Here is a 26,237-nt window from a genome sequence, read left to right on the forward strand (position 1 = left end):
TTGCTAACCTCTTAGCGGATCTCCGAAAAGTAAATAATTAAATAATTACCTAATAGTGTTAGCCAAACAGCGCCAACCGTTGCGGCAGTGACGGAGGCAGCAAGTCGACGTCGACGAAATTGTTGAAGTCGGACACTCGTGTTGCTCGCTGCGAGCAACGTCCAGAGTATCGTCTCAACCACAACCAGAACAGCGACCAGAACGACCAGGAGTCATGGATGTTGACAGCCATTCACAACAAAAACGGAAGAGGTGCGTGCAATAACTGATTTGGAATGTGCCGTGATGAAGTTGAACTGACCGTTGGACATTTGGACTGTACAGGTCGCCTTCCCCGGACTCGGATGGGACTCCACCGCGCTCAACCCGAAGACGTTCGCGCTCACCGCCGTCGTCAAAGGACAGGGGCCAAAATGACGACGCTGGGCCCTCGAAAGAACTAGTCAAGACCACCGAAAAGCCAGCAGAGAAGGATTTCGATGCAAAGGCCGAATTCGCAAAGCTTCTGGGCAATAACACACGTTCAGGAGGTGTCTACATGCCGCCTGCTCGTCTCAGAGCCCTCCAAGAAGCGGCCGCAGCGAAAGACAAGGCTTCCCCCGAATACCAGCGTCTTTCCTGGGATGCGTTGCGAAAGTCCATCACCGGTATCGTCAATCGAGTCAACATTGCCAACATCAAGCAGATTATACCGGAATTGTTCTCGGAAAACCTGATTCGAGGGCGAGGGTTGTTCGCCAGGAGTATCATGAAAGCTCAAGCCGCCAGTTTGCCATTCACCCCTGTGTTCGCCGCTGTCGTCGCAGTGGTCAACACGAAACTTCCTCAAGTTGGCGAGTTGGTGCTCATTCGGCTTATCAGTCAGTTCAGGAGGGCGTTTAAGCGGAATGACAAGGTGCGTGGCCCTCGCACATACTGCCTTAATACTTGCCGTTAATGCAGCCACGTTTTCAGATTGTGTGCAATTCGACAACTACCTTCATCGCGCACCTCGTCAACCAAACTGTTGCCCATGAAATCATTGCCCTTCAAATCTTGGTCCTCCTACTCGAACGTCCCACCGACGACTCTATCGAAATTGCCGTCGGTTTCATGCGTGAAGTCGGCGCCTTCTTGGCGGAAAATTCGCCCAAAGCCAACGCGACCGTCTATGAGCGATTCCGCGCCGTGTTGAACGAGGGCAACATCAGTCACAGGGTGCAATATATGATTGAAGTATTGATGCAGGTCAGGAAAGACAAGTACAAAGACAACCCAACCATCCCTGAGGGGCTGGACCTCGTCGAGGAGGAAGAACAAATCACGCATCAAATTCAACTCGAAGAAGAACTGCAGATTCAGGATGGACTCAGTATGTTCAAGCCATTTTTCGCCTAGCTATCACCCTGATCGAGCGTTTCAGACATTTTCAAGTTCGACCCCAACTACCTGGAGAACGAGGAGAAGTATAAGGCTATCAAAGCCGAAATCTTGGGCGAAGATTCGGATGATGACGATGAAAGTGGTTCTGATTCCGATGACTCTGACGACGATTCTGACGACGAAGGTGTGTATACCTGTCCCAATACACTTGTGTATTGAGCTAACTTGTATCTGCAGTCATGCCCGACAAGGAGGGTATTGAAGACAAAACTGGCACAAACCTCGTTAACCTTCGTCGCACTATCTACCTTACTATCATGAACGCCCTTAACTATGAGGAAGCCGTCCACAAATTGCTCAAGGTCCAACTTCAAGAAGGCGAAGAGGTGTGTCCGGCTTTCCTTCAGCCCATTGAAACCAGACTGAGTCTCTACTTTCTAGATCGAGCTCGTTAACATGATCATTGAGTGTTGCTCACAAGAACGATCATATTCTACTTTCTACGGGCTCATCGGGGAACGTTTCAGCAGACTCAACCGCGTCTGGACCGATTGCTTCGAGCAGGCTTTCGTCAACTACTACAACACCATCCACAGATACGAAACCAACCGGCTCCGTAATATCGCCCGGTTCTTTGGCCACATGCTTGCCTCGGATGCCATTGCCTGGACCGTCTTTGAATGCGTCAAAATGAACGAAGATGATACGACAAGTAGTAGTCGTATCTTCATCAAGATTCTGATGCAAGAGATGATGGAGAGTATGGGTTTGGCGACTTTGAAAGAAAGGTTCCAAGACCCTGAAATTAAGCATGCTTGCGCCGGCATGTTCCCCACCGACATCCCCAAAAATACCCGCTTCAGCATCAACTATTTCACCAGTATCGGCCTTGGTGTCGTTACGGAGGATATGCGAGAGTGGTTGAAGGTATGTCCTCGAATCTTTTCGTCGCTTCTTGTTTCTTACGCGTCCCGTTGCGTAGAATGCTCCCAAGCTCATCATGGAACAACGTCGCGCAATGCTGGAAGCCGAATCTTCATCTTCGGACTCTTCCGACTCAGACTCGACCTCTGATTCCGATTCCGACTCTGATTCCGACACCGATTCCAGCGAGTCGGATAGTTCCTCCAGTTCAGACTCGTACTATTCTCGCCGTCGCTCTCGCTCTTATCGAAGGCGCTCCAGGTCGAGGTCCGTTTCTTCGAGTCGTTCGCGCGGACCATCCCGTAGAAGAGGACGCGACAGGAGCTCGTCTCGTGATTCAACCCCTCCCAGGAGGCGTCGCTCGCCTTCGCGCTCTGTGACACCCCCACGACGAGACCGTGATCGTTCCCCACCTCGGCGAGACAAGGACAGGGATGGCCTTAGGGATTATCGACGTGATGACCGAGACTATAGGGATCGCGATGGTGATAGGGAGCGAGATGGAGATTATCGATCTCGAGATTACCCCAACGACAAGATGGATGTAGAGATGGACCAAGCAGACTATCAGCGGGATAGGAGGGATAGGACGCCTCCTCGTGGGTCTGGAGGCTATCGACGAGGTTCACCTGTTGGTCGGGATAGGGATCGAGAGAGGGAACGCGACGGGGGACGAGACAGGGACAGGGAAAGGGAAAGAGAGAAGGATAGGGACCGTCGACCGCCGCCACCATCGCCTTCTCCGCCCCCTCGCGAACGCGACCGGCCCAACGACTATGATCGCGGTTACCGAAATGGCCCCAGTCACAGTCATGATGAGAGGGACAGGTCACGCTCGCGTTCCCGCTCACCTCCTCCGCATATGAGGCGTCGATCTGCTACCCCGCCCGTTGCGTCCGCTGGCGGGGGCCGGGAGAGAGATAGGGGCTATGAGAGGAGACGATGAACACCCGGCAATGCTTTCTTCTCTATCGGAAAACGCGTTTCTTTGGATGTTTACCGGCAGTGTTTCCGATGAAATTTGTAAGCTAACCAGTATCGCCTGTAATAATGTATCTCAGTAGGGCGCGTTGTTTGGATCCAACCCCTTTTTCAACTTGTGGGCTATCCGAACGCCCGTCCAAGAAGCTCGGATAACTCGGATGGAAGGTGATCGACCTTTGAGTTCGGGGTTCCGCGCACGTGAAACTTGGAGTCAGCAATGGCGCGACGAGTCTTACGTCCACTTGAATGGTGTGGTCTTTGGTGTCTTTTGGACCTTTGTCTTCCCTAGGGAAACACTTCCGCATGGGCCACATGGCGATGAACAATGCAGCTGAGTCTCCCCTGTATAAAAGGAGACCTTCTCTTGTCACTCTGCCTCCCTACCCTCATTCCCAGCCACTTGATCCAGCAAAACATGCCCCGTATCAAGTACAACATTTACCTAATCATCGAAAACTTTGATGGAGTGTTCGGACGCCCCACAGTCGACCCACCCCAAGGCGATTCAATTCGACGGGACGAACATGGCAAAGCTCTCTATGACTTCGGATTTCTCGTCATCCCCGAGCCTTTCCTCGAGGTTAGCCGGTATTATCCCGCCTATCGCTTTGACGCAGCGTACGATAAGGGACGACTGTGGCCTATTGAGACTCACGAAATCTACAATAACGGGCGGCCGATCTCCATGAGCTGCCATGCCCTGGTTTATTTGGGTGAAACAGCTGATCCTAAGTGGGCTTATAAACTTCTCGATGATTTGACAACCGTGGACGAAGTTCGCGATCTTCATGAATATGCGCGTTGTGCGGGAGAGCCATGGGCAATCCGAATCTTAAATGTAAGTGACAAAGCTCCTATCTATAAGTTGTATTGGCGCTTACTGATTATTTCACTTGCAGGAGTTCCTCCACAGGGGCTTGATTAGGGACTCCGACCCTGCAGAGGTGATAAACGGCTCGATTATCCTTAACACTGGAATCCTTTTCCTGAGATCCAATCCTCCCAGCTCTGGGACGATCACCTGTGACGTCGACGGACGTCCGCGTTGCAACCCGGATTGGCTGGACACTAATGCACATCACCAAAAGGTACCTAAGATAAAGTGATGTCGGGCATCCTTTCAAGGAGAGGTGTTTCCTTCGAAGGAGTGGTGGCTTCGGTAAAAGGTGCCGAAATGATGGCTGAACTTCGCTCTTCATTGGTATGTTTGGGGGATGTATGATGATCCTCTTACCTCGATGTGATCCTTTTTGTAACATTTTAATGAAAGCAGAGAATTTTTGTTCCTTTCTGTCAAAGTCCCCGCTTCAGAGCAGCAAGCTTTGCCCAGTGTGACGTCATGACCCGCCAGGCTGGCCGGCCTTTACGTCGCTAGTTCGCTTGGCGGTCCGCGGGGCGAACCTTTTAGAACCTTTTAAACAAGTCGGCTTCATTTCAGTACATAGGATATAAGGCATACTGCCCACTAGCGGGGGTACCCCCGGGTACCCTCGCTTTTTCGGTGGGGTACCGGTACACAGTAGCATTATACCGTATAATGGGAGCCCTTGGCATGGTTCCCGCTGTCAATCTACCACCCTGATACCCACCGAACACCACCGAAGCGAGAAACGGCTGATCTGATTGATTTAGTAAACAAGCCCCTATCAACCTACAGCCAGAGGTGCGAAAATTCATCTTTACCCTCCTCCAATTCTTCTGCTTCTCTCTCAGAGTCTAATTCAGCTTGATCATGCGTTATCTCAACGTCTTCTGTGCCCCATCCATTTGGTTTCTCGTCCATTGTATGTCTCTTCCCAGTTCAACCCGAAATTCTGGCCAATGGAGCCCTGGGTGGTTGATTATTGCTCCTACACATGGGATGGGAGCCCATTTCTAAGTTAATAGTACAGATAGAATCTATCTGCGTCTTAATCAATCGTGAAATTCATGTACAGACGCACCGAGCGCCATCGAGAGCAAGGGAGAGATGTGAAGTTCAAATGTTCCAATTCAAGCTCCGCATCAAAAACGACCAAAACGGGCACTTCGCTGCCCGAAATGGACGCCGGCATCGCTCGGCGCCAAACCGCCTGCCAAATCCGCTCGAGCTTGGACCTCTGCTCTTCAAAAGACCTCCCCACTTCCCAAATCGTCGAAAAGACCGTCGATTTCAGGCGATAGCTGGTCACGTGAGGGTACCGGGTACCCGTGACACGGTTTCAATACATTTCACTCAGTATAATGTCGTCCATTGAAGGGCCGTCCATTGGATCAGTAGTAAGGCTGTCCACGAGTCAACTCGCGAGTTGACTCGGAGCCGCAAGGCAAGTACTCACAGTACCAAAAGCCAAACTCGGACTCACATGAGTTTCTTGGCACGAGTGACTCGGATCCACGAGTCAAATACTCACAAGGGTTTGTATGCTTTTAATCTGTGATATCTCTATCAATATACCTTTGTTTAGTGTTCCTTTCATGGATAGACCCGGTCACCCTACTTAAAGCAGATATACAGCACTAGAGGGCCGTAAAGCCTTGTTTAAGGCCTTTTTTACAAGTACTCATGGGCCAAAATCCCAAACTCGGACTCGCATGAGTATTTTGGCACGGGTGACTCGGATCCGCGAGTCAGGATACTCACAAGTATTCCCACGGGTCTACTTGCAAGTACTCGCGAGTAGGGCTGACTCGTGGACAGCCTTAATCAGTAGTCTGATTATCCCGGGTGACAAGAAGGATCACTCGATATTTCATTGTATTGAATGGTTAGGTATCTTTTGGTGATGCATGAGGATATGGAAAGTCATATTCAGGTAGTATGATTCTGTATCCACAGTGTTTTTATACCCAAAATTCTATGTTGTATACCAGTTTGCTGACTAGTCCAGATATACTGTAATTCATGAGAGTGTAATATATATCTTAACAATATGTTCGAGCTCTTCAAAGTGCTATGAATCCTGCTACAGCTGTTCAGACACAAAAGTCGAATACATTGAGAGGGATGTCGTGGCCACTAATCCAAAGCCTTGCCAGCTCCGTCTCTCAGCTTCTTCCTTTTGGCTCGAACGTTTAACCTGGCTCCGTTGCCTTTCTTCGCTCCTCGCTTGCGCTTTGAGCCGGTCAAGTTGAGTCTAGTTCGTCAACGATGCTTGAGGCGAGATCCACATAGTTTGGCTTCCTGGCCAGTTCTATTATGCGACTAGATCGCCTCATTATGACTGTCGACTACTGAATTTGATACGTGTGCGGAAAGAACAGACAATGTTAAGTACAAAGGGTTCCGAGCCAGAATGGATCGGGTACTTTCCGCCAGGTGCATCAACATGCAATCAACCGGCATTTTCGGTGACCCGACCTCCGAACTTACTTATTTTGGTAAGACCCTCCGGGAGCATTCCCCTCAAGGGCCATTCAATGGCACTGCGAGCAATGGCATTGAGAGTAAGTAATACTTAGAACGAGCCTATCAGGAGGCCAGTGGTAATAGTGGATGCCCACAATGAGGCCCTCATTGTTCGTTCTTTCCTAGATCTCACCCTCCAAGTCTCCGGGCTCTCAGCGGCTTGCGCAGTGCGCGTGAGCAATGGAGCGCAGTTCTGGTGCGCCATTCTGTCACTCCTGCGACTGAAATATTCCAATTTCTTCCTGCAGCTCAACAGTAGCGGGTCTCTGAGCGCTCAGGGGCTTGCGCAGTGCGCATGAGGCGCAGTTAGACTGGTACACGCCATTCTGGCTCGGAAACACGGCGCCTGGCGGCCGCTTCCCACAAGTTTACTCAGCCTCGAGGTGGAGGCGCTTAACGGCTTTGATCTCTTGGCAGGTCGGTCCCACGGCTATTGCCACCCGTCGCGTCGCGTACCGCGCATATTACTTGAAAGGAGACTTCATTGAATGAAAGGCAAGATATTCTCTTTTCAATATCTTTCCTTTACACTTCAAACTCTGGATACAGACGGCGCGATATTAGTGCAGCCATGACCACCCAACCGTAGGCCTTCTCAGCGACCTGGCCCATGGCAAAAGACCCCGGGAGTGCTCATTGTCGGTCGACCGCGACATCAGTCACACTCACGGCTGGATTGAAATTAACCTATCCGGGCCACAGGCTCAATCTTTGTCCGTGAGTGCACTTGGATACAGGTAGCTGCACTGTTTGTCTTTGATCAGGCTGAGGTGCAGTAACGACGACAGACAATGTGTTCACGGGCACAGACAACGTACAATGCTTTGACGCGCCCTCAGAAGTGGCTTTGGCCGACGTAGAAATTACCCTATAAAAGGGACTCCTCCAGCCTCACATCCCAGTAGTAATATTTCCCCCATCGAACCACCGCACAAGATGTCCAGTAAGTGCACTCAACTTACGCCCCTCTTTCCGAGTTGAAAATTAACATGGTATTTTTCTAGTCAACAAGTACAGACTCTACATTGCTTTCTACACCCGCGATTACCCCCCTCCTCAGGCCTCCAAGTACGACATGTACGATGTCGGGCTCCTCTTCCTCCCCAAGGGTGCCGACATTGCCTCCCCCGAGCCTGTCGCCCGGTCATGGACCGCGTATATCGACAGGAACGGGCAATGGGTTCTCGATGAAAGCAAGGTCAGGAGCAGGCAGACCAAATTGGTCGGACTTGTGTTTTTGGATAAAGTCGCTAACCCAAAGGACGCTTCACGCGTCTTCGCGAATATGCGATGGAGAACCATTGGATGTCATGACTGGGTGATCAAGGCAATCGACGTAAGTTTATTATTTTTCTCTTGAGCACAACATCTCAACGCTGACTTCCTTTTCTACAGGCTCTGGTAGCAGCCGAGGTAGTGACGGACCTCTATGTCAAGGCAGTCAGACGTGAGGAGATACTGAAGACTGGCTTCACTTTCGTTGAGGCAAATCTAGGGCTAGTCAAGCCGAGCTATGTTCCTACCTGTCATATCAACGGTACAGTTATCAAGTCCGCCCTGGAAGGCTTTTGATAGAAGACTTCAACGGAGTACTTATCCTTTCTCTTTCTTCCTCTCGCGACCTCCAGACTCGAAACCGGTGACTCTCTTACTGTATAGACATCTAATATATAGAACATTTTCCCGATGAACGCGCGATATTGTGAGATTTAAACACACAAGGAGACCTTGAGTGGGCGGTTTAATAGCGCTCACCAGGCCTTTTGGTACAAGTTGCTACTACTGAAGACTCATATCCTAGCACTGGAGCGCTAACAGCTGGTCGGGAGTCTGAAAGCAATGTCACTGCTTCAAGGGGGTGAAACGAAAGCAGGCGTCGTGCTCCCCAGGCCACTCTCGCGCCCGGATCGCAATGACTCCTTCCGCTTTGGGATCTACTGGCACACCGACAATGGTCAAAAGGCACTTATACAGTCACCGCTTAACGTCAAGGCAGCGCTTTACGACAGCCTCTTCTACACCCGCGTCTCCTCCTCCCCTTCTCCTCTCCACATACCCTTGTTTATTGCCGTTTGCAAAATACCTGGGACTTTGATCGCGCACACGCGCGCGGGCAATCTTCCGAGGCCAAGGCCCCTCGATGTGTCGATGTGTCAAACACTCGCACTGGGTTGAACAGTAAAAATCAGGCTCGTTTTCTGAAGATCCTCAAATTGTCCGAATTTCGAAAAGAAAATTAGATTCGGGTGTACAGCTACTCTCAACATTTACAACAGATATGAAATCATAGAAAACGGCCCAGCCGTTGTGGATATTTGGGCATTGGAAGATTGGCCTCGGAAGATTACCCGCGCGTGTGTGCGCGATCAAAGTCCCAGATTTTTGCAAACGTCAATAATCCGACCCGGCGTTTTAATTTCAATCACGCATTCTGAAAGAAAGGCGGTCAAAAGACCAATTACATTAACCCTAAAGTACCGAATGCATATATCAACGAACAACCTAAGGAAGGCGGACAAGGTTTGTATGGAAGGGGAACGAAGGCGAAAAAGGAAGACAAGTAATACAGGTTAGAACTTCGAAAGATGCATGTTTGTAATGTTGGGAGTATGCAGTGTATGTGTATGTTATGAGGTCGAGGATGGATGGAGTGAAAATGAGACGAGAGAGATATAAGCAGTCGAAAGCGCTTTGCGGATGTGTGTGGAGTGGATGGATGCGTTACAGGGATTATGCAGTTATGCGAAGGGAAGATGTATGCGGAATGGGAGGGGGAAGCTTGGAGAGATGTGGACGATATGCAGTTGAAAGGGGAACGAACGAATGGCGAGGATATCAAACCAAAACGACACGGGTATGCAAATAGAAAGATAGGGTAGGGAAGCGGGAACGTGGATGCAAGGTCACCAAAAAGCGTAATACAAATACATATTAACTGGCAGGGCAGTAAGGATACGTCCTCATGCCGCCAAGAAGCAAACAAAAGAAAAAAAGACGAAAGGTAACGCCATATGTGCAAGTGGATGGATCTGTTCCACGACCTGTATTAGTCCCGAGCTTGATACCCAATAAAGAACCCAGAAAGAAAGAGTAATGATTGGAAAATAAATAACGAACCCAGTGGAAGACCCAGATCACAGGCCGACGACGACGATGGCGGTATCATCCAGCCACGAAACGTCCATATCAACAGTCAAAGCCTTAGCGACTTTGTCGTTATTCCTCTCCTCACCTCCTAGCGCCCTCCTCAACAAACGCAACGCCATGTTAGTGTTGGAAGTGCAGTGATAAGAGCGGTTTGTATGGGGAAGGGGTGGTCGCCTGTCAAGTTTAGGTCTGGATTTAGGAGCAGAAGGTTGAACGACAGCTGGTTTGGGATCGGAGTGTGGAGATTGGGATATGGTAGACGCAGCCGACGAGGCGGCCTCGGGGACGGAGGGTATCGATAATGAATTCATCGACGAGGAGAATGACCCACTCGTGAATGGGACTGGTGACGTGGGACTGACAGGAGACAGTGGTCGCTTGTCAGTTGATTTCGTGTTGCTGGAGCCCCCGACAGATGTGTCGATGGCGAGGCCAACGGAAGGTGTAAGGCCGGTTGACTGAGGTCCACGGGGAGTGGCAGATCCAGACTTCAATGCGTCCTCCCTCTCCTGGAGCTTATCACGAACTTCTTGGAACTCCTTCGCCGGACAGCCCAACTGCAGCACTTCCTGGGCCCAACTCTTCACCACCTTCTCCATGCCGCCCTCCTCGGTCGAACATATGTCGGTGAAGCCATCCGAGGCAAGAACGAGATATCGTTGAGTGACAACTTTCCTGCTGGCTTTCTCCTTGTTCTTTTTGTCCTTTCGCTGCTTGATGTTCGCGGCGAGCTTCTCCAAGCCTAGGGCAGCTGATAGCCTGGAGCGCCGTCTACCGGCACGGGTGACGTCTGGCGGCGTAAGCTCGTCGGATGCTTGATCTCGGTGAGCCAGGTCTCTGTAAACGACCTCGGCTTCCGCGCTGATATAGGGCGGAGTTTTGTTTCTGGTCAAGAATTCTTCCCAAGGCCCTTTGTTCTGTACGAAGGGGTAAAGGTTGAGAAGAATCCGCCTTGTGAAATCGGGATGCTGCTTGAATGGGATATCTCCCAGACCTGTGAACACGAACCGGTTAGCGAAAACGATACTTTCCCAGAGGTGAGACACATACACCTGGTAGGAGCCAGCGCACCCAGGACACGCCGGTCCACTATGCAACTGTCCTCCTCGCCCGGGTGCTCCTTCAAAATTCTCTCGATTTCTTGGTCATTGTCGCCATTGTGCATCGTCGTCAAGACTTCAACAGACCACTCTCCCTCGCCAACAGCCGCGAGTCTCTCAGGGCTGCCGTCACGATCGGATTCGTCCGAGTCTTCGCTCACGGGAACCGTGTGGGTAACGAGCATACCGACACAGTCGCCGAGATTAGCAACCCACAGGCCTTCGTTCTTGGGGTCGATGAGAGAAACCAGGGCAGTGGTGCCATACATACAAAGCCGGGCCTTGCGCCAGTTGTCCCCAAAGTTGGCAGACTGGCCGGAGCCGTAGCTACCTGGGGTCATCTGAGGAATGTCATTGATGATCCTCCTGATGTCGGCGTCGGAATATTGGTCCAGCTGGTCAACTGAGCCGCCGAAAAGATCGAGGACGTCGTGAGCGATTGCATCGTCGAAGGCGAGGATAGCAGATCTGAAGAGGTTGGAGATGTGCTGAGGATCGTAGCCTGTTTTTGCGACTGGACCGGGAAGGTCTTTCTTGAGGAAGTTACGGACGATGATAGGGAGGTGGTGAGCGACGTGCTCAACGGTGACATCGCCCATATGCCCTGTGGGATATTCAGATTATTTTGTGGCCCGACAAAGAGCCTACACACCGTCGAAAACGCCTGTGAAGGTCCACAACTCGCCATGGACGTCGAGCTGAGTCACAACATAGCGATCTTGAGTTCTGAGGTTGCGGCAAGGCTGGAAGTTGATGCTGTCGACTAACGCAACCCGTGCTCTGGGTTCAGGTTTCTTGTCGTCGATGATGGCCGAGTCCTCGTGGTGGCCGTTTTCTTGTGTTTCTAGTTGGCGATCGTCTTCGTCGGCCAACCCACGCTCGTTGATGAAGACAGCCCGATGCGGTCTCGCCAACGCCCTCAACTCCTTCCAGACATCGTCCTCATCCTCTAGTATCTCGTACGACTTGGGCCAGGGGCCGTCGTCGGGTCCAACCCGTGTTCCTGGAAGGTCCTCCATCTGGACCAAACCACGCCGCCGTTCTCTTGATTTCCTGCTGCCCGACATGGTTCCATTCTGTGGGGGGACAGACGAAGCCGAGGACGCTGACACTGGCGAGAACGTTGAAAAGCCGGTGGTCGTGGTAGCGGTCGATGTCGAATTTGCGTTGGCGATGGGGATCGGCGCTGTTGCAATCGGCGTCGCTGATGTCATTTTGTTATCCCGACCGCCGAGCTCGCTGTTGGAATTAGGCTTAGTCGTGGTCGTCGCCGCCGCCGACGTCTTGGACGTTGGTGTTGTTGAACCGGATGCATCGCGCAAGGAGACCATGGCCAACACAGCCTGGCTTGCGCGAGCATAAAGTTGGGAAAGGCGTCGGGCGGGAATGGTGGGCAATTTCTCTTTTTGTCGCGGCTACTTGATGTTTTTTCGTGGGAGGCCAAACAAATGACCGGCCTTCTGGAGTCTGCTGCTTCTTGCCTTTAACCTCGCTCGACGAACCTTTTTACTGGCAAAAGCTGGAAAAAAGCGTCCCTCGACACCGGAAATTCGTCTGGCAGTTGAAAACTGGAAATTGGCACCGAGGATGGTTGAAAAATGCTAGGAACGTGCTGTGGACGGTGGCCCGGTCGTCCGAATAGGACCCTAGCACGGAGGACGGCAAAATATTATGCTGGTGCGGTGACTCTTGCTGCCTGTATCGCCCACGACTGCAAAAACGAACTATGCGTCAGTAAATGACTGGGATAAACCAGCCGGCTGTCCACGTACATCTTCCTGCAGACACGGAACGTTGGCGACCTGTTGGAGATCCGGGGTGCGTCAAAAGGAAGAACTTCGAGTTTCGACCTGGTTCGACCTTTATGGCACAAAAGAAGCGCTGGAAGCTTGCGGGGTACTTTCGTTACGTGCGAACCAACGTCACCGTCCGACCTCTGGCTTTTATGGGTCCCCCCATTGTTGCGGCCCTGCTGGCAATAATTTTGATGATCTCCTGGCCGATCTCGATTCTCTAACCCAATATCCGTGCATCACGATTCGATTCAATTTCCTCCGGGTCGAGTGTCCCATATGCCTTATTGACGACGACGACAAGGACGGCAAGCCAAATGCAACACCCCCTTTGTCGACCCGTTGACAAAGAAATATCTATGCAAGGCGCCGCCCGAGCTCTAGCGAAATGGGAAAAGTCGCCTGACGGATTCCCAGCAAGTTCAATATGGCATGGTGAAATAAGCGCCGCAAGGAGCCGAGAATCCAGCTCACCTTTACCATACGTCCACATTCGGCGGACAGGTACGAATGTTTATCCTTAGACCCCGACCCCAGCTCATTTATCATAGACATCCATTCATTCGTTTTATCCCTTCCCATTCAGGTTACGCCAGAAATAAAATGAGAGTCAACTGCTCCGAGTACTACTGTACTTTCTCAGCGTCTCCCGGATCTAATTCCATCCAGCTCGAAATCCGCCACATTCCTCACCCACGCAGTGCACACCCTTGCACACTACCGGTCGGTTTTACCGCCTGCGTGCACTGCTTCGCAACGGATGGAGGCATTTCTGCACATGGACACCATGGCCAAGTTGTCGGGTCCATTTCTCGAGTCTTCAAAAGACTCAAAAGAACCGTCGACGTACTTACCTTCGACTCGCAAGTCCGACCGCGGTGTGAAGGGGACGGTGACGCCCTGGAGGATTGTGACCGATCGCACAGGAAGACACGTACTTGCAACGCGTCTAAAGCCAATTACCCCACACCAACGCTCGCGGAGTTTCCGTGTTGATAGTCCCCGTGCATGACGTTGGTTTGGTGTACATCCATTACAGCATCCCCTTCCTTCCAACTCACTAAATCCTAATCCCTCGTGGCAATCGCACCAAGCGACTCTTCAATATAGCCAGAAGCAGTAGATCATGGCCCCCAGGTTCCATTTCCAGCGAGTCACCCCCACATCCAACAGTCACGATCTTCGCTTAAGATCCGAGCGCTTGGCAGAGAGGTACGAATTGAGATCCAATGTCCTCCTCGATCGTCATCAGCGAGCTCGCCTCACGGGACCCGTTTTTAAAATCCAATAAATGAACTTGGGATGGGATGGGAAACCACGCACTTGCGCTACGCCTTTGCTATGCCTGACCGTGGTGAAACCGTTCGCGGCAAAGGGGGAACTCAGCTGTGGGGATCTGTGGCTGAAACCAATAAGAGGCACCGTGGCGCCCACCAAGCTTCCAGGTATCTCCCCCGTTTCTCATCGTTGCGAAGCCATGCACTGACCACTGATACAGGCTCCTGCTAGTCTAATTATATCCTTTGTTTCGAGTTGGCCGATCATAACTTCCAAACCTTAAGAACTGAAAGCACATACGATAGGATCCTTATAAAGGCCCTTTCTGGACACCAAATGTCCGAGCTGACCGGGTCTGGGAGTTCGAAATAACCGCTTTAGCAAGGTGAGAACCATAAACGTCACACAAGCACTGGAATGTACGTTTACGTCGAGGAGTTCTTTCAAACATTCAAACGCCGAAACCTATTGATGACATACACAACGCCAGCGTCATGAATCCGCAGCATTGGCATGGGGAAGCCGAAGGCCACAATCTGCACACTCGCCACCAGCCCTTCGAAAAGCGGACAGCTAGACTCGCCACCGGATCGATTACAACTGAACTGTCGTTCTTAAATTTCGGATGAACCGATGCGATGAGATGGAAGGGAACCAGAACAGCGATAGGGCGACCGGGACGAAGAAACCGAGGACAAGGCTCTATTTATTTCGCCTTCCGTCCACAGCCCAAGACTCGGCCCATGATTCCTGACTCGTTGCATCTGGTCAAAGGGTTTGCGATGAAATCTCTTTCCTGTCAGCGAGCTCTGAAATAGCTGTACTTATCGGTGAGATGGGGGGCGTGGACCATGGAGTGGATTGAGATCCGAGCTCATTAAAAGACCAAGGCGACAGAGGGCTTGGAACCGAATTGAAACGGTGGACAAAATCTTGGAATGAGTGCGATGTGAGTGGACGACCCATCTACACGTGAACGACTGGGATTGAAGGGAGGGCGTAAGGGAGTTTGTGTGAGAGTTCGGCATAAGTGGGGGAGGCAAACCTTGTTGTCCATCGGAGGGTTGACTGGAGCTCCTGGGATACCACTGGCCTCTCTACGCCTTGTTCACTGCTGTCGTCTTCACTCGCCATCCGGGACCAACCCCACCCCGTCATGCCTCTCAACGGTGATGCCCAGGTCGGATAACGCCCCAAGCACCGAGTTAAAAAGCTGGCGGTGCTTGTGCTGCAAATGGATGACATTTCCTTCATCAATGAAGCGAATGAGCGAAAGATTGGGCAACCAGCTCGCTTTAGCACCCAATACGCTATCAAGATAGCTTTTAGCGTCCCTCGCGGTCAGCTTTTTCTCCAGACGCCGTAAGGCCAGCACCGTGACGTTCGCGTGTGGCTTAATTTCGCCTCAAGGCCAATGAGAATGGGATAGAACCAACTGCTGCAGGTTGGGGCAGTGCCGCAAACCGCGGTTAACGAGGTTTCCGATGCGGCCTCCCCAGGCGTTCGAAGTGATGTGAAGGCTGGTGAGATTGGGGCCATATGACATGAAGGGGCACCAACGCTGGTCGATTTCGGGGGAGTCAAAGTCCATCCCGGCCCCATTGCTCAACTGAATGGAAAGATGATGCAAACGACGTGGCGAGATCCATTCCTCGCACAGTGTGCGCGCCTGGACATAGTTGAGGCCTCCCAGTTCAGAAACGTTTTGTAGTGGTGTCTCGAGCGGCTGTGGTGCAGTTGCAAGGGAAAGATCAGGAGCGCCGATGGACTTCAAGTTGGGGTGCCCCGCGAGGAAGTCGACCCAACGCGAAGCGGCCACTGGTGCGCCCAGCCAACTGATGCACTCCAGTGATGGGGTTGCGTAGCTGCAAAGTAGGGGGCCCTCGGCGACCTCCCTAAATGGCATATAAATCGAGAGAACCAGGAGTCTGGGAAGCCTCCTGAGGAGCGTGGATAGGTGTGGATGGAGGGCTTCAGGGGGGTTGGGATCTCGAATGACAACGTCAAGCCTGGAAGTGAAATTCCCAACGGTGGTTTCCGGGCGGTATTTGACATGCCAAAGTTTACCAACTCCCTCCAGGAGAGAAGGAAACACTTGCGAATCTGAGATGACGAGATACTCGTAGAGAAAGGGGACAGCAAGAGAGTGCCAGAGTTTGCATACGCGAACGACGCATCGCTTGGTGATCTAGACGACCGAATTTCAGTTTCCTTCGACCAGTGCAAAGGGATGCAACTAACAATAGCCTCTCTCCATCGCCGATTCGCTTTTGTACTAGTTGGGCGGGGGTATATGGTGTAGAGGGGAGGGCGCAACGGATCCGTTTGTGCTGTAGCCTGACGCAGAATAACAGACCACAGCTCTGTTGGAAGTGGTGGAAGACGTAAATCTGGCTTCTTCGAAAATGCGTTCAGCGTAGACATGAACGTCGAAGGCAAAGCCTGCTACCGCCGCAGGCTATTTATTCCGCCATCAGGGGACTTGGATCTCCGCCATTTACTTCGAGCGTGACAATCGATTCTTCCTTTAATATCCTATTTTTTCGTCCTTAATCGTCGCATACCTTCACGCACCCGAAATGTTACCCGAACTACCGAACGAAAATTGGCTTGCTATCCTACGGGAAGCAACGGCAGGCGAGAGTCCCTTGCGACCTCCCCTTAGAGCTGTCTTCGGTCCCATCAACCGCAACACAAGGGAAGAAAGAGAGCGACAAGAACGATACTTGGTAGATCGAGAGATTCTCACAAATCCTTCATCATTTGAACTATTTAAATGTAGGTGACGAGGCGAAACATTGTCCAAGTGTGCAAACAGTGGCACTCACTGGCTCTGCCCTTTCTCTACGAACACATTGCCTTGACGCGACCCGATCAAGTGTCGTCTGTTCTGAAGAGCGTGGATCACGCGTCACTGCTGCACAGTGGAGATGGGCCTGGCACTCCAATGGGTCACTACACGACCCGGCTCGACGTCTACGCCCACTGCCGCCCCGGAAGGCCAATCTCTGACCAGTTCGCTCAGGACCTGGCATCCCTGCTCGAGCGCCTTCCACGGTTGCTTATCCTAACCATGCATGACCTAATTCCCCACGGAACAGGAAGCTTCGTCCTCAACGCCAGTCCCACTTTGGAGTATATCAGTTGGGTGGGGACGGATTGGAGGCAAAACTGGGTCGAGTTTATGGCCGGCCATCCGAATTTACAGTCCATCGGTGCACCATTCGTAGCGGCCCCTCGACTCTTCGAATACCCTGAAATTGAGCGCAAGCTAGAGCACGTCACCGAACTCGCAACAAGATCGGGATACGAAGCGACGCAATGGTGCGAAAAATGGCTGAAGCCGGGTACATTACGGAGCCTCCGTACCACTTCACCTAAATTCGAAAACGATGCACTTTTCTTTGGCAGCTCAGATCCTGCTCTCGCTACCAATCCATTCGACATATGTGGGGAAAAACTCACAACTCTCCACTACTGCGTCAACGACGACGCTCATCAATGGGTTGCAACCCGCGACTTTAACGTGGCCTTGGATCGTTGTCCTAACCTGCGCCGACTCGACCTCACCTACACATCTTGGTTCCTGCGACCGGCGGAATTCAAGCATAAGCCCAGCATCACGACGTTCGGAATCCAGAAGTTTGGAAATCTCAAACAAGAGCAAGCACAGACGATGTTCTCTCTTGCCCTAGAAGCCAAAGCCAGCTGGCTGCCCAGTCTTCAAGTTGTCCAGTTTATCGACGAAGAAAACGTTACTAAACTACGATATTTCTTCAACGATGATTTAGAAAGTAAATTCCGTCAGCTCGAAATCGCTTTGATGAGTTACGATGGGACAGAATTCTCAACTTCCAGAACAACTCAGACAGGACATGATAATTTCTTTACTCGATGAACGGAGAAATGTACGCATTTGGGATCTAGTTGCGGCGCATCTGGCCCAAATCTAGCCGCTGTGATTTGACTACTAGGGAAATCAAGATACGCGAGGTGGGCAGGACCAGACAGGAGTGAAATCGCAACATATATTACATTGTATGCGAACCGGAGCGAGTCATCGGCTACGGAATCACGGATGGCCAACTGGCCTTGGTTTATCTCCATCACTCCAAGGCCGTAGGATAGCCCATCTACACTGACAAGGGAAGTCGCATTGAGTCATTGCTTCACGTAGAATCAGGGTCCTATATCTACGTACTAGGAACTTGCAATTGGTAAAAACTCGTCACCGACCGCGCTCTCTACAAGTCGCACATCTTGAATGCGACACCAAACGGAAACTACATAACTCCGCTAAATCCCAACAATTCTACCACCCGCCTTCGGATCCCTATCCGGTACCAGCTCTCTCTCATCAAAACTATGAACCACAATCCCCAACTCGCGCAATTGCTCCAAGGCCCGGTTAAACACCTTGCGGTGCTTTTGTTGCAAGTGCGTGACATTCCACTCGTCGATAAACTGGACGCGTCGAAGGTTGGGCAGCCAGCCACGTTTGGCGTCCACGACTTTATGAAGGAACATCTTCGCCTCCGCCGCATTCATTTGCTTCTCTATCATCTGGACGCCGAACGTCACGACCCCATGGGCGCGCTCGTGGCATCCCACTGTCTCCCACACTTTGATAGATAAAATGAGGTGCTTGAGATTGGGACAATGGGATAAGATCCCATCCAGATCTTCTACAGGATCGATGTGATGATGTTCGCTATAAAAATGGAGGGACTGGAGACGTCCTCCAAGGACTTCTAACGCAGGACTTTCATCGGTGAACGACTGGCCGTGGTTCGGCCCCGCGTACCACCTATGGTCATGAAACGAGAGGTGCCGCAAGTTGGGAATAGGCGTCCCCTGCTTGCAAAAGTTTGCTAGTTCCAGAACATCGGCGGTGCCCAACGTGGTGATATTCTCTGGGAGGCTGAGGAAGGAGGCACCGGTGCCCGAAATCCCTTGGGTAGGGGTCGGAAAGACGGTTGACCGCAAATTCGGATGTCGAGAGACGAATGCCTCCCAGATCGAAGGACACGTCGGGTCGATGCCTCTCCAAATCATGCACTCCAACGACGAAGAGGCGTGCTTCAGGATCGGCCTCGAACCATCATCCGAAGACCTCATATCCGCGGACATGTTCCTAAGAACCACCAGCTTCGGGAGTTTATCGAGCAATGTACAGACGTTGTAAAAGTCCAACGTCGTAGGTTCTTCGCCGAAGCAGATGTCCAACCGATACGTATACTCTCCAAAGGTTACACCGGTCAGTCCAAAGGGCGATTCCAGGCTCAGGCTCTCCACAAGGGATTTTAGGCTATGGCTTCGGGAGACGACGAGGTGTTCGTAGAGAAAGGGGATCGCCAGCGAGTACCAGAGCTTGCAGACGCGAATGACGTATCTTTTGGTGACCTAGAATGCGACCAAGGACACAGAGTTCGCTTTAAAGTCGCTTGCAAGTCGAGATACAACGCCACTCACAATGCCCTGTTTCCACCGATTCCTCATCTTCGTAGTCGGTCGGGGGTACTCCATGTACAAAGGCAGTCGAAGAGGATGGCATTCCGCAGTGGCTTCGCGCAGAATCGCAAGCCATATCTCTGGAGGAAGATCTGGGAGGTGGATCTCAGGTTTCTTGTAGGCCTCTTTCGCAGACATGGTGGTTTCGGTACAAGTCGCGAAAAGGGGCAATTATGCAGATAGCCCCCGTTCGGGATACGGTGGCCGTGATTTTGTACCAATGTCGCATAGATATTAAGCCTTCTTGGCTCAGTTGGCTAGAGCGCAGGTCTCATACGCAAGTGTATGAGTGGGTCTAACCCACGAAATCCTGAGGTCGCAAGTTCGAGCCTTGCAGGGGGCATTACTTTTTGTGTTCTTGGTTTCCTGATTTCCTGATCCCAAGTCACAACGCAATTTCTTTTTCCTTATTTATTTTTGTTTTCAGACGAGTCATCGTGATGCTTGTTTCGTCGCCCAGATGTCTTGTGCAGGATGGAAAAGATAGTAGATACATACAGCAAATTGAATAGCGTTACAGGGATAGCAGTACATGGTTGAGCAGATCTAACGCCAGGAAGCAAAATGAAAGTCGCGGAGGTCGTACAACATTGCAAAGAAGTCCGCCACCAACGAAGCGCAAGACGTATCAAATGGTCACGGTATATCCGAGATACATTTTTCCGGTGTAGGATTTGTATAGGATGAGGATTGAGGTATCTGAACTCACGAACTATCACTGTCACTCTCCTCAGAATCGCTCGGGCTCTCAACCCGAATACCCGTCCCACTAGCAGCACGACTCGCCGCACGACTACCCGCCCTACTCCTCGCATTCTGGCTGACCTTCCTCTGCCTCGCCGACTGCCCAAACTCCTGTTCCTCCGCCTCCGTCCTCATCTGCCGACTCTCAGTCTTAAACATCACCAAACAGGGAAGGGTAACCGCCACATTCTCCGTGTTCAGGTAGCGTTTAAGGACGTTTCGGCCCTCATCGTCGCGTAAGTCGATGGCTTGTAGACCGTCCCACCAATACCTGTCCATAAGGTAATCCAGTCGTTTCATCGGTCTTCCGAGTTCACCACCCGGAACACCTATCCGGGTGCTGCGGTTGTGGGTGTAGGCAGCGCTGAGTTGCTGTTGCGAGACCTGTCCGATCGCCCAATGCCAATCTTTAGAAGACGTGAGGCGTTGCAAGGAACGCCCAATCTGGATGATCACCTCCTCGCACGTCACTCCGAGTCGTATGTCCTGAGCTTTTACTTCGATCGCCCACGGGAAGGCTTTGAGGTTGGAGACGACCATGAGACTCGTCACGCGAGGGAATGTGGCAGGGGCGTCACGTCCATCCGACCACGATCGTTCTGCCGAGTCCGTGTTTAATCGTGCGCTGTTGGAAGGGAAGAGCATGTTCCAGATGAGATACTTTTTGTCCCCCGACGCTTGAGAAGTCGGCTGAAGGAGAGGATTGATTTCCAAAAGAACCCCAAGCCTGTGGACTAACATCGGGGACAACACGGGGCCGTCTAGCATGGATGGTTCAGAAACTGGTCATATCAGCAGGGAACGAGGATAGACATACAATGCGGCCCAGTCGCGAAGCGATCTACTCGACTCATATGCTCCCGTTCAAGGTAGGCCGATCTGTTCCTTGCCCCACCTGGTGGCTGCGCTTGCTGAGGACCACCTGGACCACCTAGCGACATCCCTGCCATAGCACCTGCCAATCCCCAGTCATTTCCACCGCCACCCAGAGGCTGATATGCTCCTGGTGCTGGTGTGTTGAACGCCATACCCCACGGCCCGCCACCCATTCCGCCTGGCATCCCACCGGGCATCCCACCCATTCCACCTGGCATCCCCCAACCAGGAGGGGGCCCGAATCCAGGTGCAGACATGGGAGGCTGTGGTATCCCAGTGTACGCAGGATTAGGATACCCATGAGGTCCGACGCCACGAGCCGCATACGCCTGCGCAACACCAGGGAATCCCTGTGCAGGTGGAGCAGAACCCATCCCACCGGGACCATACAGCCCAAGAGGCACATTGGGGTTCACAGCAGGCGTGTACGCTGCCGCAGTGCCATATCCGAGGTAATCAGCAGACACCCCTGGTGGAAACTGATTTGGTGGCCCGCCCATGGGAGGGCCACCTGGAGGAAGCACGCCTGGTCCCATGGCAGGCGTTGGCCCTCCGAATCCGGGTGGAAAGAATGGTGAATGCGCTGACATGGCCGGGGAGAAGGCGGGGTAGTTGCTTCCGAGAGGGTACTGTCCTGCGTGCCAGGGATTCGATGGAGTGTTTGGAAGCGTGTTCGATGACGAAGGGTCGATTGGGATGACGGGAGGTTGTGGTGGGTTGGGAGAACTCTCAGGGCTGGCGAGGGGTGGAATGAATGGGGTCCCCGCTGGGGACGGTCGTCGGGATCGTGACATGATGGGCCGTCGCTGCTGTGAGCGTCGGCTGCGATGATAATTGGGCGCTGATGGCCATGAAGTGACTGTATTTAGAACAATGACAAGGAGAAACGAGGCTGCGAGACGGCACTGACCGACTTTGAGTCACCTAGAGAGAACACCCGACGATTTCTATTCCAAGACCGCTCTTCACACACTGGTTCCGTTCAAAAGAAGAAGATCGCGGACAGATCAAGGACTTGCCTCGTCCGAGTTCAAGTTCTCGCTCGACCAAGGTCAAACGACGGGAGAAGTGAAGAACAAGAACACAAAAGCCCGCACTCTGGATCCGGAAGGTGACGAATCCAGTGCATTATCGGATTTTTTGATTGGCGCTGGATGCAGGCTCGATTCGAACATCAATGTCCCGAAGGACTAGCACAGAGGAACGAACGGGGCACAGGGCAACAGGGTGAGATAAGATAAGATAACAATGCCTGCACGTGGCTCGCGCGACGCGTCTCGATCGCGTTCTCAGACCCCCTAAGACTTGACTTTCAAAACGCTGAGAGAGCGCTTTGGGAGGCCAATGGTCAATCAGTGAGTTTTTGGAGAGGGAATAAGGCGTCCAGACGCTCAGCACGTACTTGAAACATTCGTCGATGTGAAAATTGTGTAAATTGAACAGCAACATGGCCCATGGGCCCCCTGCCATGATTCATGGAACACCAGCTCCAACTCCTGCTCGCTCAGCATACCGGCGCAGAGAATCAGTGCTCAAAGTGATGGTGGAGAGAAGAGAGTTTGTGAAGGAATGAAAGGTCGACGCCAGGCGTCAGCTCATATACTTCACTCTCGGGTTACTCCAATGGATTAACAGCATGTCCCGCTCTTCCAGCAGACCACGCGTCTATCCTGGCCCATGCATAGATTGTAGGTAGTGGAGTCGTTTCGTAGTACATACAACAGAATATGCGCAATACAAAAGATACAGACAAAGAAAACAGCACATCGAGATGCGATATCGTGCCTGCGCAAACGACCTCAAGCAGACAACTCCATGACGAAAATATTGGGCGCCGTAAAGCCCAACCTGTTCCTGATATATCCATCCATCCCCTCCTTCGTCAGACACTCAAACAGGATACGATCCCTCAGCCAATCTACAACAACACCCTCATCAGCTCAATGAAAATAACCCACAAAAGACATAGATGATAAAGACTACGCACCGTATCGCTTGAATTGAGATGGGGGCGCTTGAGGCGGGTAGTAGCCTCCCCAAGGCTGGTTGCTCTGCGCAGCTGTAGCAATATTAGCCGCTGCATACCGTCGAACGGATTCTTGCAGTCGGGGTGGGAGGGAGTTGAATTCGGCATCCGTCACCGTGTTCTGGGAGTATCTGCCATCCACGGAAGGTAGTGGTAAGCAACGTCGTCGACAGCCCACCGATCTCTAAGGCTAGAGATGGTACCAGGATCCGAAAGACTTCCATTCCATAAGTAATCGAGAAAGAGAAAACACTCACTCAGTCCACAGCTTAACACAAACATCACCCAACGTCACCCCATTATCATTCGTCACAATCGTACACCACGGGCTCCAAGTCGTGATGATAATAAGCTGGGTAACCCGGGGAAGAGTAGCAGGCTGGTCGCGCGGCGTAAAGGGTAGAGATCGATCTCGATTGCTAGGGTCGAAGCCAGCCGCCTCACCTAGCAGTATCGTTCAAAGAAGAAAGGCAACGAGAAAGAGTGCATTCAGTTTGAATGAACTATCCATAACGAGCTTCAGTCGATGGAAGCCCACTCACCATTCGTCAAATTGAAAGACAGATGGAAGCTGGGATCCGTATTTTGCAAGATGGGGTGAAGCTCGAGTGGGATATTGAGCAGGTAAAGGTCCGTCTGGGACAGCACAGGACCGTCTTCACAGACCCAGGCATTAGCACACATATCATGACCCAACGAAGAGGTTTACGACGTACAATGTTCACCCTTGGCCCACTTTGGCACAGTATCAGTAGGCGGCATGCTAAACCAAAGCCTCCTTCAAATCCAACAACAGGCGCTCAGATGTCCAAGCTCGAATGAGCGATCAGATAGTGGTAGCCCTGCGGTGGGTTCAAGCTACAATCGAGGAAACCCAGAAACCAGGTTCAAGGAAGTCGGAGGTATGAGGGCAGTGGGCCACTGGTCCACAGCAGTCGAGTCAAGATGAGAGGATCAAGCAGAGCAAACACAGTCATTGTTATAAAAGCGAATAAAGCTGTAGGTCACGAGCACAGGACCTACAATGACCATGCATGAGTTGATCATATCGATCGGAGCGCTCTACCGCCGGTGGCAATATGTGCGGTGATGTCGGGGTGCACAGTGCACTCCCTTTCTCCTGGTTCTTCGACAATCTCCTCGAGGTACAAGAGTTCAAGCAAACAGAGTGTCAAGAATAAATAAGTGTATTAATCCATTACAACAGCTCCGTCACGACAACATCTACTCAGCCTTGGAACCCTTGGACTTTTTAGCTTCACGAGCATCTCCAGCGAGCCAAATAGCAGAGAACAAGAAGAACGCAACGCTGGTGCTGATAGCACCAATGTAATACGGCCATGCAGCACTCAAGAATCGAGGGTATCCATCATGTCGCGGAGGAACCACAGGGACCGTCGTCGAGCTTTTGAGGAATGACCACCTACAAGCCAAAGTAGAAGTTCGACAGTCAGACATCGGGTCAGAGGAGAGTATGTGTTCAACGACGTACCCCTTGCGCTTATAGTCAACGATGAACTTGTAGACACCATGACGGTCAGGTGCACGGAAGGTCGTGGCGTATTTACCAGGCTGCCCGGGGACAGGAGGGAGAGCAGTGCGGATGAAGGGGTCCAACATGGTGAACTCGAGCTGGATGTCCTTTCGGCAGGCGCAAGGATCCCAAGTGCCCTTCTTAGGGTTCCACTTCGAGATATAGGCCGCGAATTCCTGGAGACGACGGTAGTCAGCTTCTGACGGCTACAATCCAATCAATAGTGACATACAATGTTGTCGTTGATAGTGTATTGCTCCTTGGGCTCCGTAGCATTCACCAGGTGGTGTTCGACCTTGTCAATTCGAAGGACAAGGCTCTCTTGGAAAGTCCAGGCAGTAACTTCACGCGCAAAGTCAGCGTTGCCGGGTTTTGAACCACTGAAGTCAAACGGGAAGCAGTGTCAGCTACAAAAACCCAAGGCCACCGACAGTTCACGTACTCTGGAAGTTGCTTCTGGAACAACTCATCCGTGAGCATATCAGCGCCTCCCAACCAAGTAATCCGACCACCGTTAGCCGTCTGGAATCCCGTAACGACACCGAGTGAGCTGCCCGCCCAAAGACCCTCACCGCCCTTCTCCGTCGCTTCCACCAACGCCTCCGCCGAACCACCCTGAGAAGGGAGCTCGCCCGCGAAACTCTCCGCGGGTGCCTTGAGGATGGGAACAATGAAGGGGTTGAGCCCGAGCGACTGAGGGACACCAGAGAACCACACTGGTGCGATTGGCTTGCTCAGCACGGGACTTGACTTTGCGGGAACAGAGATGGGAATCAAAGTTGGTGGCTCGTCGCGTTTGGGGAAGTAGGAGATGAGCGGCGACCCGGGTGGTGGAAGGATGAGTGAGAATTCGGACGCGAGGGAGGTGAGCGCGGTTTGGCTTGGTGAGAGCGCGACGAGGACGTTGGTTTTCTGGTTCAACAGCTCGACGACGGTTTGGGGTGTCAAGTCCTTGCCATAGTCTATTCTCATTCATTAGTATTTTTAAAGTTTCAGAGACCAACTCGACGCACTCTTTGCGGCAGACAACACAATGACGTGGGCAAAGTTGGCAACATCGTCCTCGATAACCAGAGGCGTCTCGGCTTTGGGTGATCGGTATGTAAGATCGTACCCTCGGTCTATTAATCAAATACATTCAGTATATTGTCCAAAGCCCAACATAAAATACGGCGACGCACCCTTCAAGTCATCGAAGAACAGCGAATATGAGTCTTGGCGCTTAGGATCTACGACCACGAGCACCGAGTCGCCAGTACTCGATTTAGCCTCCACCAGAAATACAAAAGTCAGACTCAGTGCCAAAAGGCACAACCGGCGAAACGACGAGAACATTTTTGTCGAGTCCAGGGGACGTTGGACTCTCTCTTGAGAGTTGTCCTCGAAGAGAAGATGGACAGGAACTTTGGCAGCAACCGTGCGCGCGCGGTGCTCGTTACACGTCGACGTGAACGTCAGTGATCGTGTTTGCCCCTGTATGGCAAAGCCGGGATCACGCATTCGGCTTCGGCATGGCCGGCGCTTAAGCGTTCCCCTGTGCTCGTCCTCGATCGTGAGTTAGGAACTCCTG

At 52.0% G+C, this 26,237-nt stretch overlaps 10 protein-coding genes and 1 non-coding gene across 11 annotated transcripts; 5 read left to right on the forward strand and 6 right to left on the reverse strand.

Annotated features, from left to right (window-relative positions):
* Nucleotides 1-214: 214 nt before the first annotated feature.
* On the forward strand, nucleotides 215-3,232 carry CC1G_09166 (pre-mRNA-splicing factor CWC22; the record flags this gene model as incomplete). Its single annotated transcript, XM_001839780.2, has 7 exons — nucleotides 215-252; nucleotides 325-895; nucleotides 955-1,351; nucleotides 1,403-1,546; nucleotides 1,600-1,748; nucleotides 1,804-2,289; nucleotides 2,345-3,232. The coding sequence occupies 7 exons, from the start codon at nucleotides 215-217 to the stop codon at nucleotides 3,230-3,232; spliced, it is 2,673 nt and encodes an 890-aa protein (XP_001839832.2).
* A 453-nt stretch (nucleotides 3,233-3,685) lies between these two features.
* Nucleotides 3,686-4,376, forward strand: CC1G_09167 (hypothetical protein; the record flags this gene model as incomplete). The annotated part of the gene is made up of 2 exons (XM_001839781.1): nucleotides 3,686-4,108; nucleotides 4,170-4,376. 2 exons carry the CDS (start codon nucleotides 3,686-3,688, stop codon nucleotides 4,374-4,376), a joined length of 630 nt encoding a protein of 209 aa, XP_001839833.1.
* Nucleotides 4,377-7,594: 3,218 nt separating this feature from the next.
* Nucleotides 7,595-8,230, forward strand: CC1G_09169 (hypothetical protein; the record flags this gene model as incomplete). Its single annotated transcript, XM_001839783.1, has 3 exons — nucleotides 7,595-7,601; nucleotides 7,663-7,994; nucleotides 8,054-8,230. 3 exons carry the CDS (start codon nucleotides 7,595-7,597, stop codon nucleotides 8,228-8,230), a joined length of 516 nt encoding a protein of 171 aa, XP_001839835.1.
* Nucleotides 8,231-9,792: 1,562 nt separating this feature from the next.
* Nucleotides 9,793-12,236, reverse strand: CC1G_09170 (hypothetical protein; the record flags this gene model as incomplete). Its single annotated transcript, XM_001839784.2, has 3 exons — nucleotides 9,793-10,799; nucleotides 10,856-11,509; nucleotides 11,558-12,236. 3 exons carry the CDS (start codon nucleotides 12,234-12,236, stop codon nucleotides 9,793-9,795), a joined length of 2,340 nt encoding a protein of 779 aa, XP_001839836.2.
* Nucleotides 12,237-15,099: 2,863 nt separating this feature from the next.
* CC1G_09171 (hypothetical protein) lies at nucleotides 15,100-16,400 on the reverse strand (the record flags this gene model as incomplete). Its single annotated transcript, XM_001839785.2, has 3 exons — nucleotides 15,100-15,286; nucleotides 15,413-16,164; nucleotides 16,218-16,400. The coding sequence occupies 3 exons, from the start codon at nucleotides 16,398-16,400 to the stop codon at nucleotides 15,100-15,102; spliced, it is 1,122 nt and encodes a 373-aa protein (XP_001839837.2).
* A 523-nt stretch (nucleotides 16,401-16,923) lies between these two features.
* Nucleotides 16,924-17,874, forward strand: CC1G_09172 (hypothetical protein; the record flags this gene model as incomplete). Its single annotated transcript, XM_001839786.2, has 1 exon — nucleotides 16,924-17,874. The coding sequence occupies one exon, from the start codon at nucleotides 16,924-16,926 to the stop codon at nucleotides 17,872-17,874; it is 951 nt and encodes a 316-aa protein (XP_001839838.2).
* Nucleotides 17,875-18,272: 398 nt separating this feature from the next.
* On the reverse strand, nucleotides 18,273-19,625 carry CC1G_09173 (hypothetical protein; the record flags this gene model as incomplete). Its single annotated transcript, XM_001839787.1, has 2 exons — nucleotides 18,273-19,379; nucleotides 19,449-19,625. 2 exons carry the CDS (start codon nucleotides 19,623-19,625, stop codon nucleotides 18,273-18,275), a joined length of 1,284 nt encoding a protein of 427 aa, XP_001839839.1.
* Nucleotides 19,626-19,725: 100 nt separating this feature from the next.
* Nucleotides 19,726-19,830, forward strand: CC1G_20033. The gene has a single exon. It is a non-coding gene; the product is annotated as a tRNA-Met (tRNA).
* Nucleotides 19,831-20,192: 362 nt separating this feature from the next.
* Nucleotides 20,193-22,152, reverse strand: CC1G_09174 (hypothetical protein; the record flags this gene model as incomplete). The annotated part of the gene is made up of 3 exons (XM_001839788.2): nucleotides 22,018-22,152; nucleotides 21,049-21,948; nucleotides 20,193-20,992 (listed from the first exon to the last, which is right to left on the reverse strand). The coding sequence occupies exons 2-3, from the start codon at nucleotides 21,899-21,901 to the stop codon at nucleotides 20,193-20,195; spliced, it is 1,653 nt and encodes a 550-aa protein (XP_001839840.1). The 5' UTR covers nucleotides 21,902-21,948; nucleotides 22,018-22,152.
* Nucleotides 22,153-22,906: 754 nt separating this feature from the next.
* Nucleotides 22,907-23,895, reverse strand: CC1G_09175 (hypothetical protein; the record flags this gene model as incomplete). Its single annotated transcript, XM_001839789.1, has 5 exons — nucleotides 22,907-23,025; nucleotides 23,095-23,264; nucleotides 23,391-23,577; nucleotides 23,676-23,789; nucleotides 23,850-23,895. 5 exons carry the CDS (start codon nucleotides 23,893-23,895, stop codon nucleotides 22,907-22,909), a joined length of 636 nt encoding a protein of 211 aa, XP_001839841.1.
* Nucleotides 23,896-24,304: 409 nt separating this feature from the next.
* Nucleotides 24,305-26,002, reverse strand: CC1G_09176 (dolichyl-diphosphooligosaccharide-protein glycosyltransferase; the record flags this gene model as incomplete). Its single annotated transcript, XM_001839790.2, has 6 exons — nucleotides 24,305-24,556; nucleotides 24,626-24,843; nucleotides 24,900-25,047; nucleotides 25,110-25,629; nucleotides 25,681-25,788; nucleotides 25,849-26,002. 6 exons carry the CDS (start codon nucleotides 26,000-26,002, stop codon nucleotides 24,358-24,360), a joined length of 1,347 nt encoding a protein of 448 aa, XP_001839842.1. The 3' UTR covers nucleotides 24,305-24,357.
* Nucleotides 26,003-26,237: the final 235 nt, after the last annotated feature.

The sequence above is a fragment of the Coprinopsis cinerea genome (assembly GCF_000182895.1).
Source record: "Coprinopsis cinerea okayama7#130 chromosome 2 map unlocalized cont3.2, whole genome shotgun sequence".
Classification (NCBI taxonomy): Eukaryota; Fungi; Basidiomycota; class Agaricomycetes; order Agaricales; family Psathyrellaceae; genus Coprinopsis; species Coprinopsis cinerea.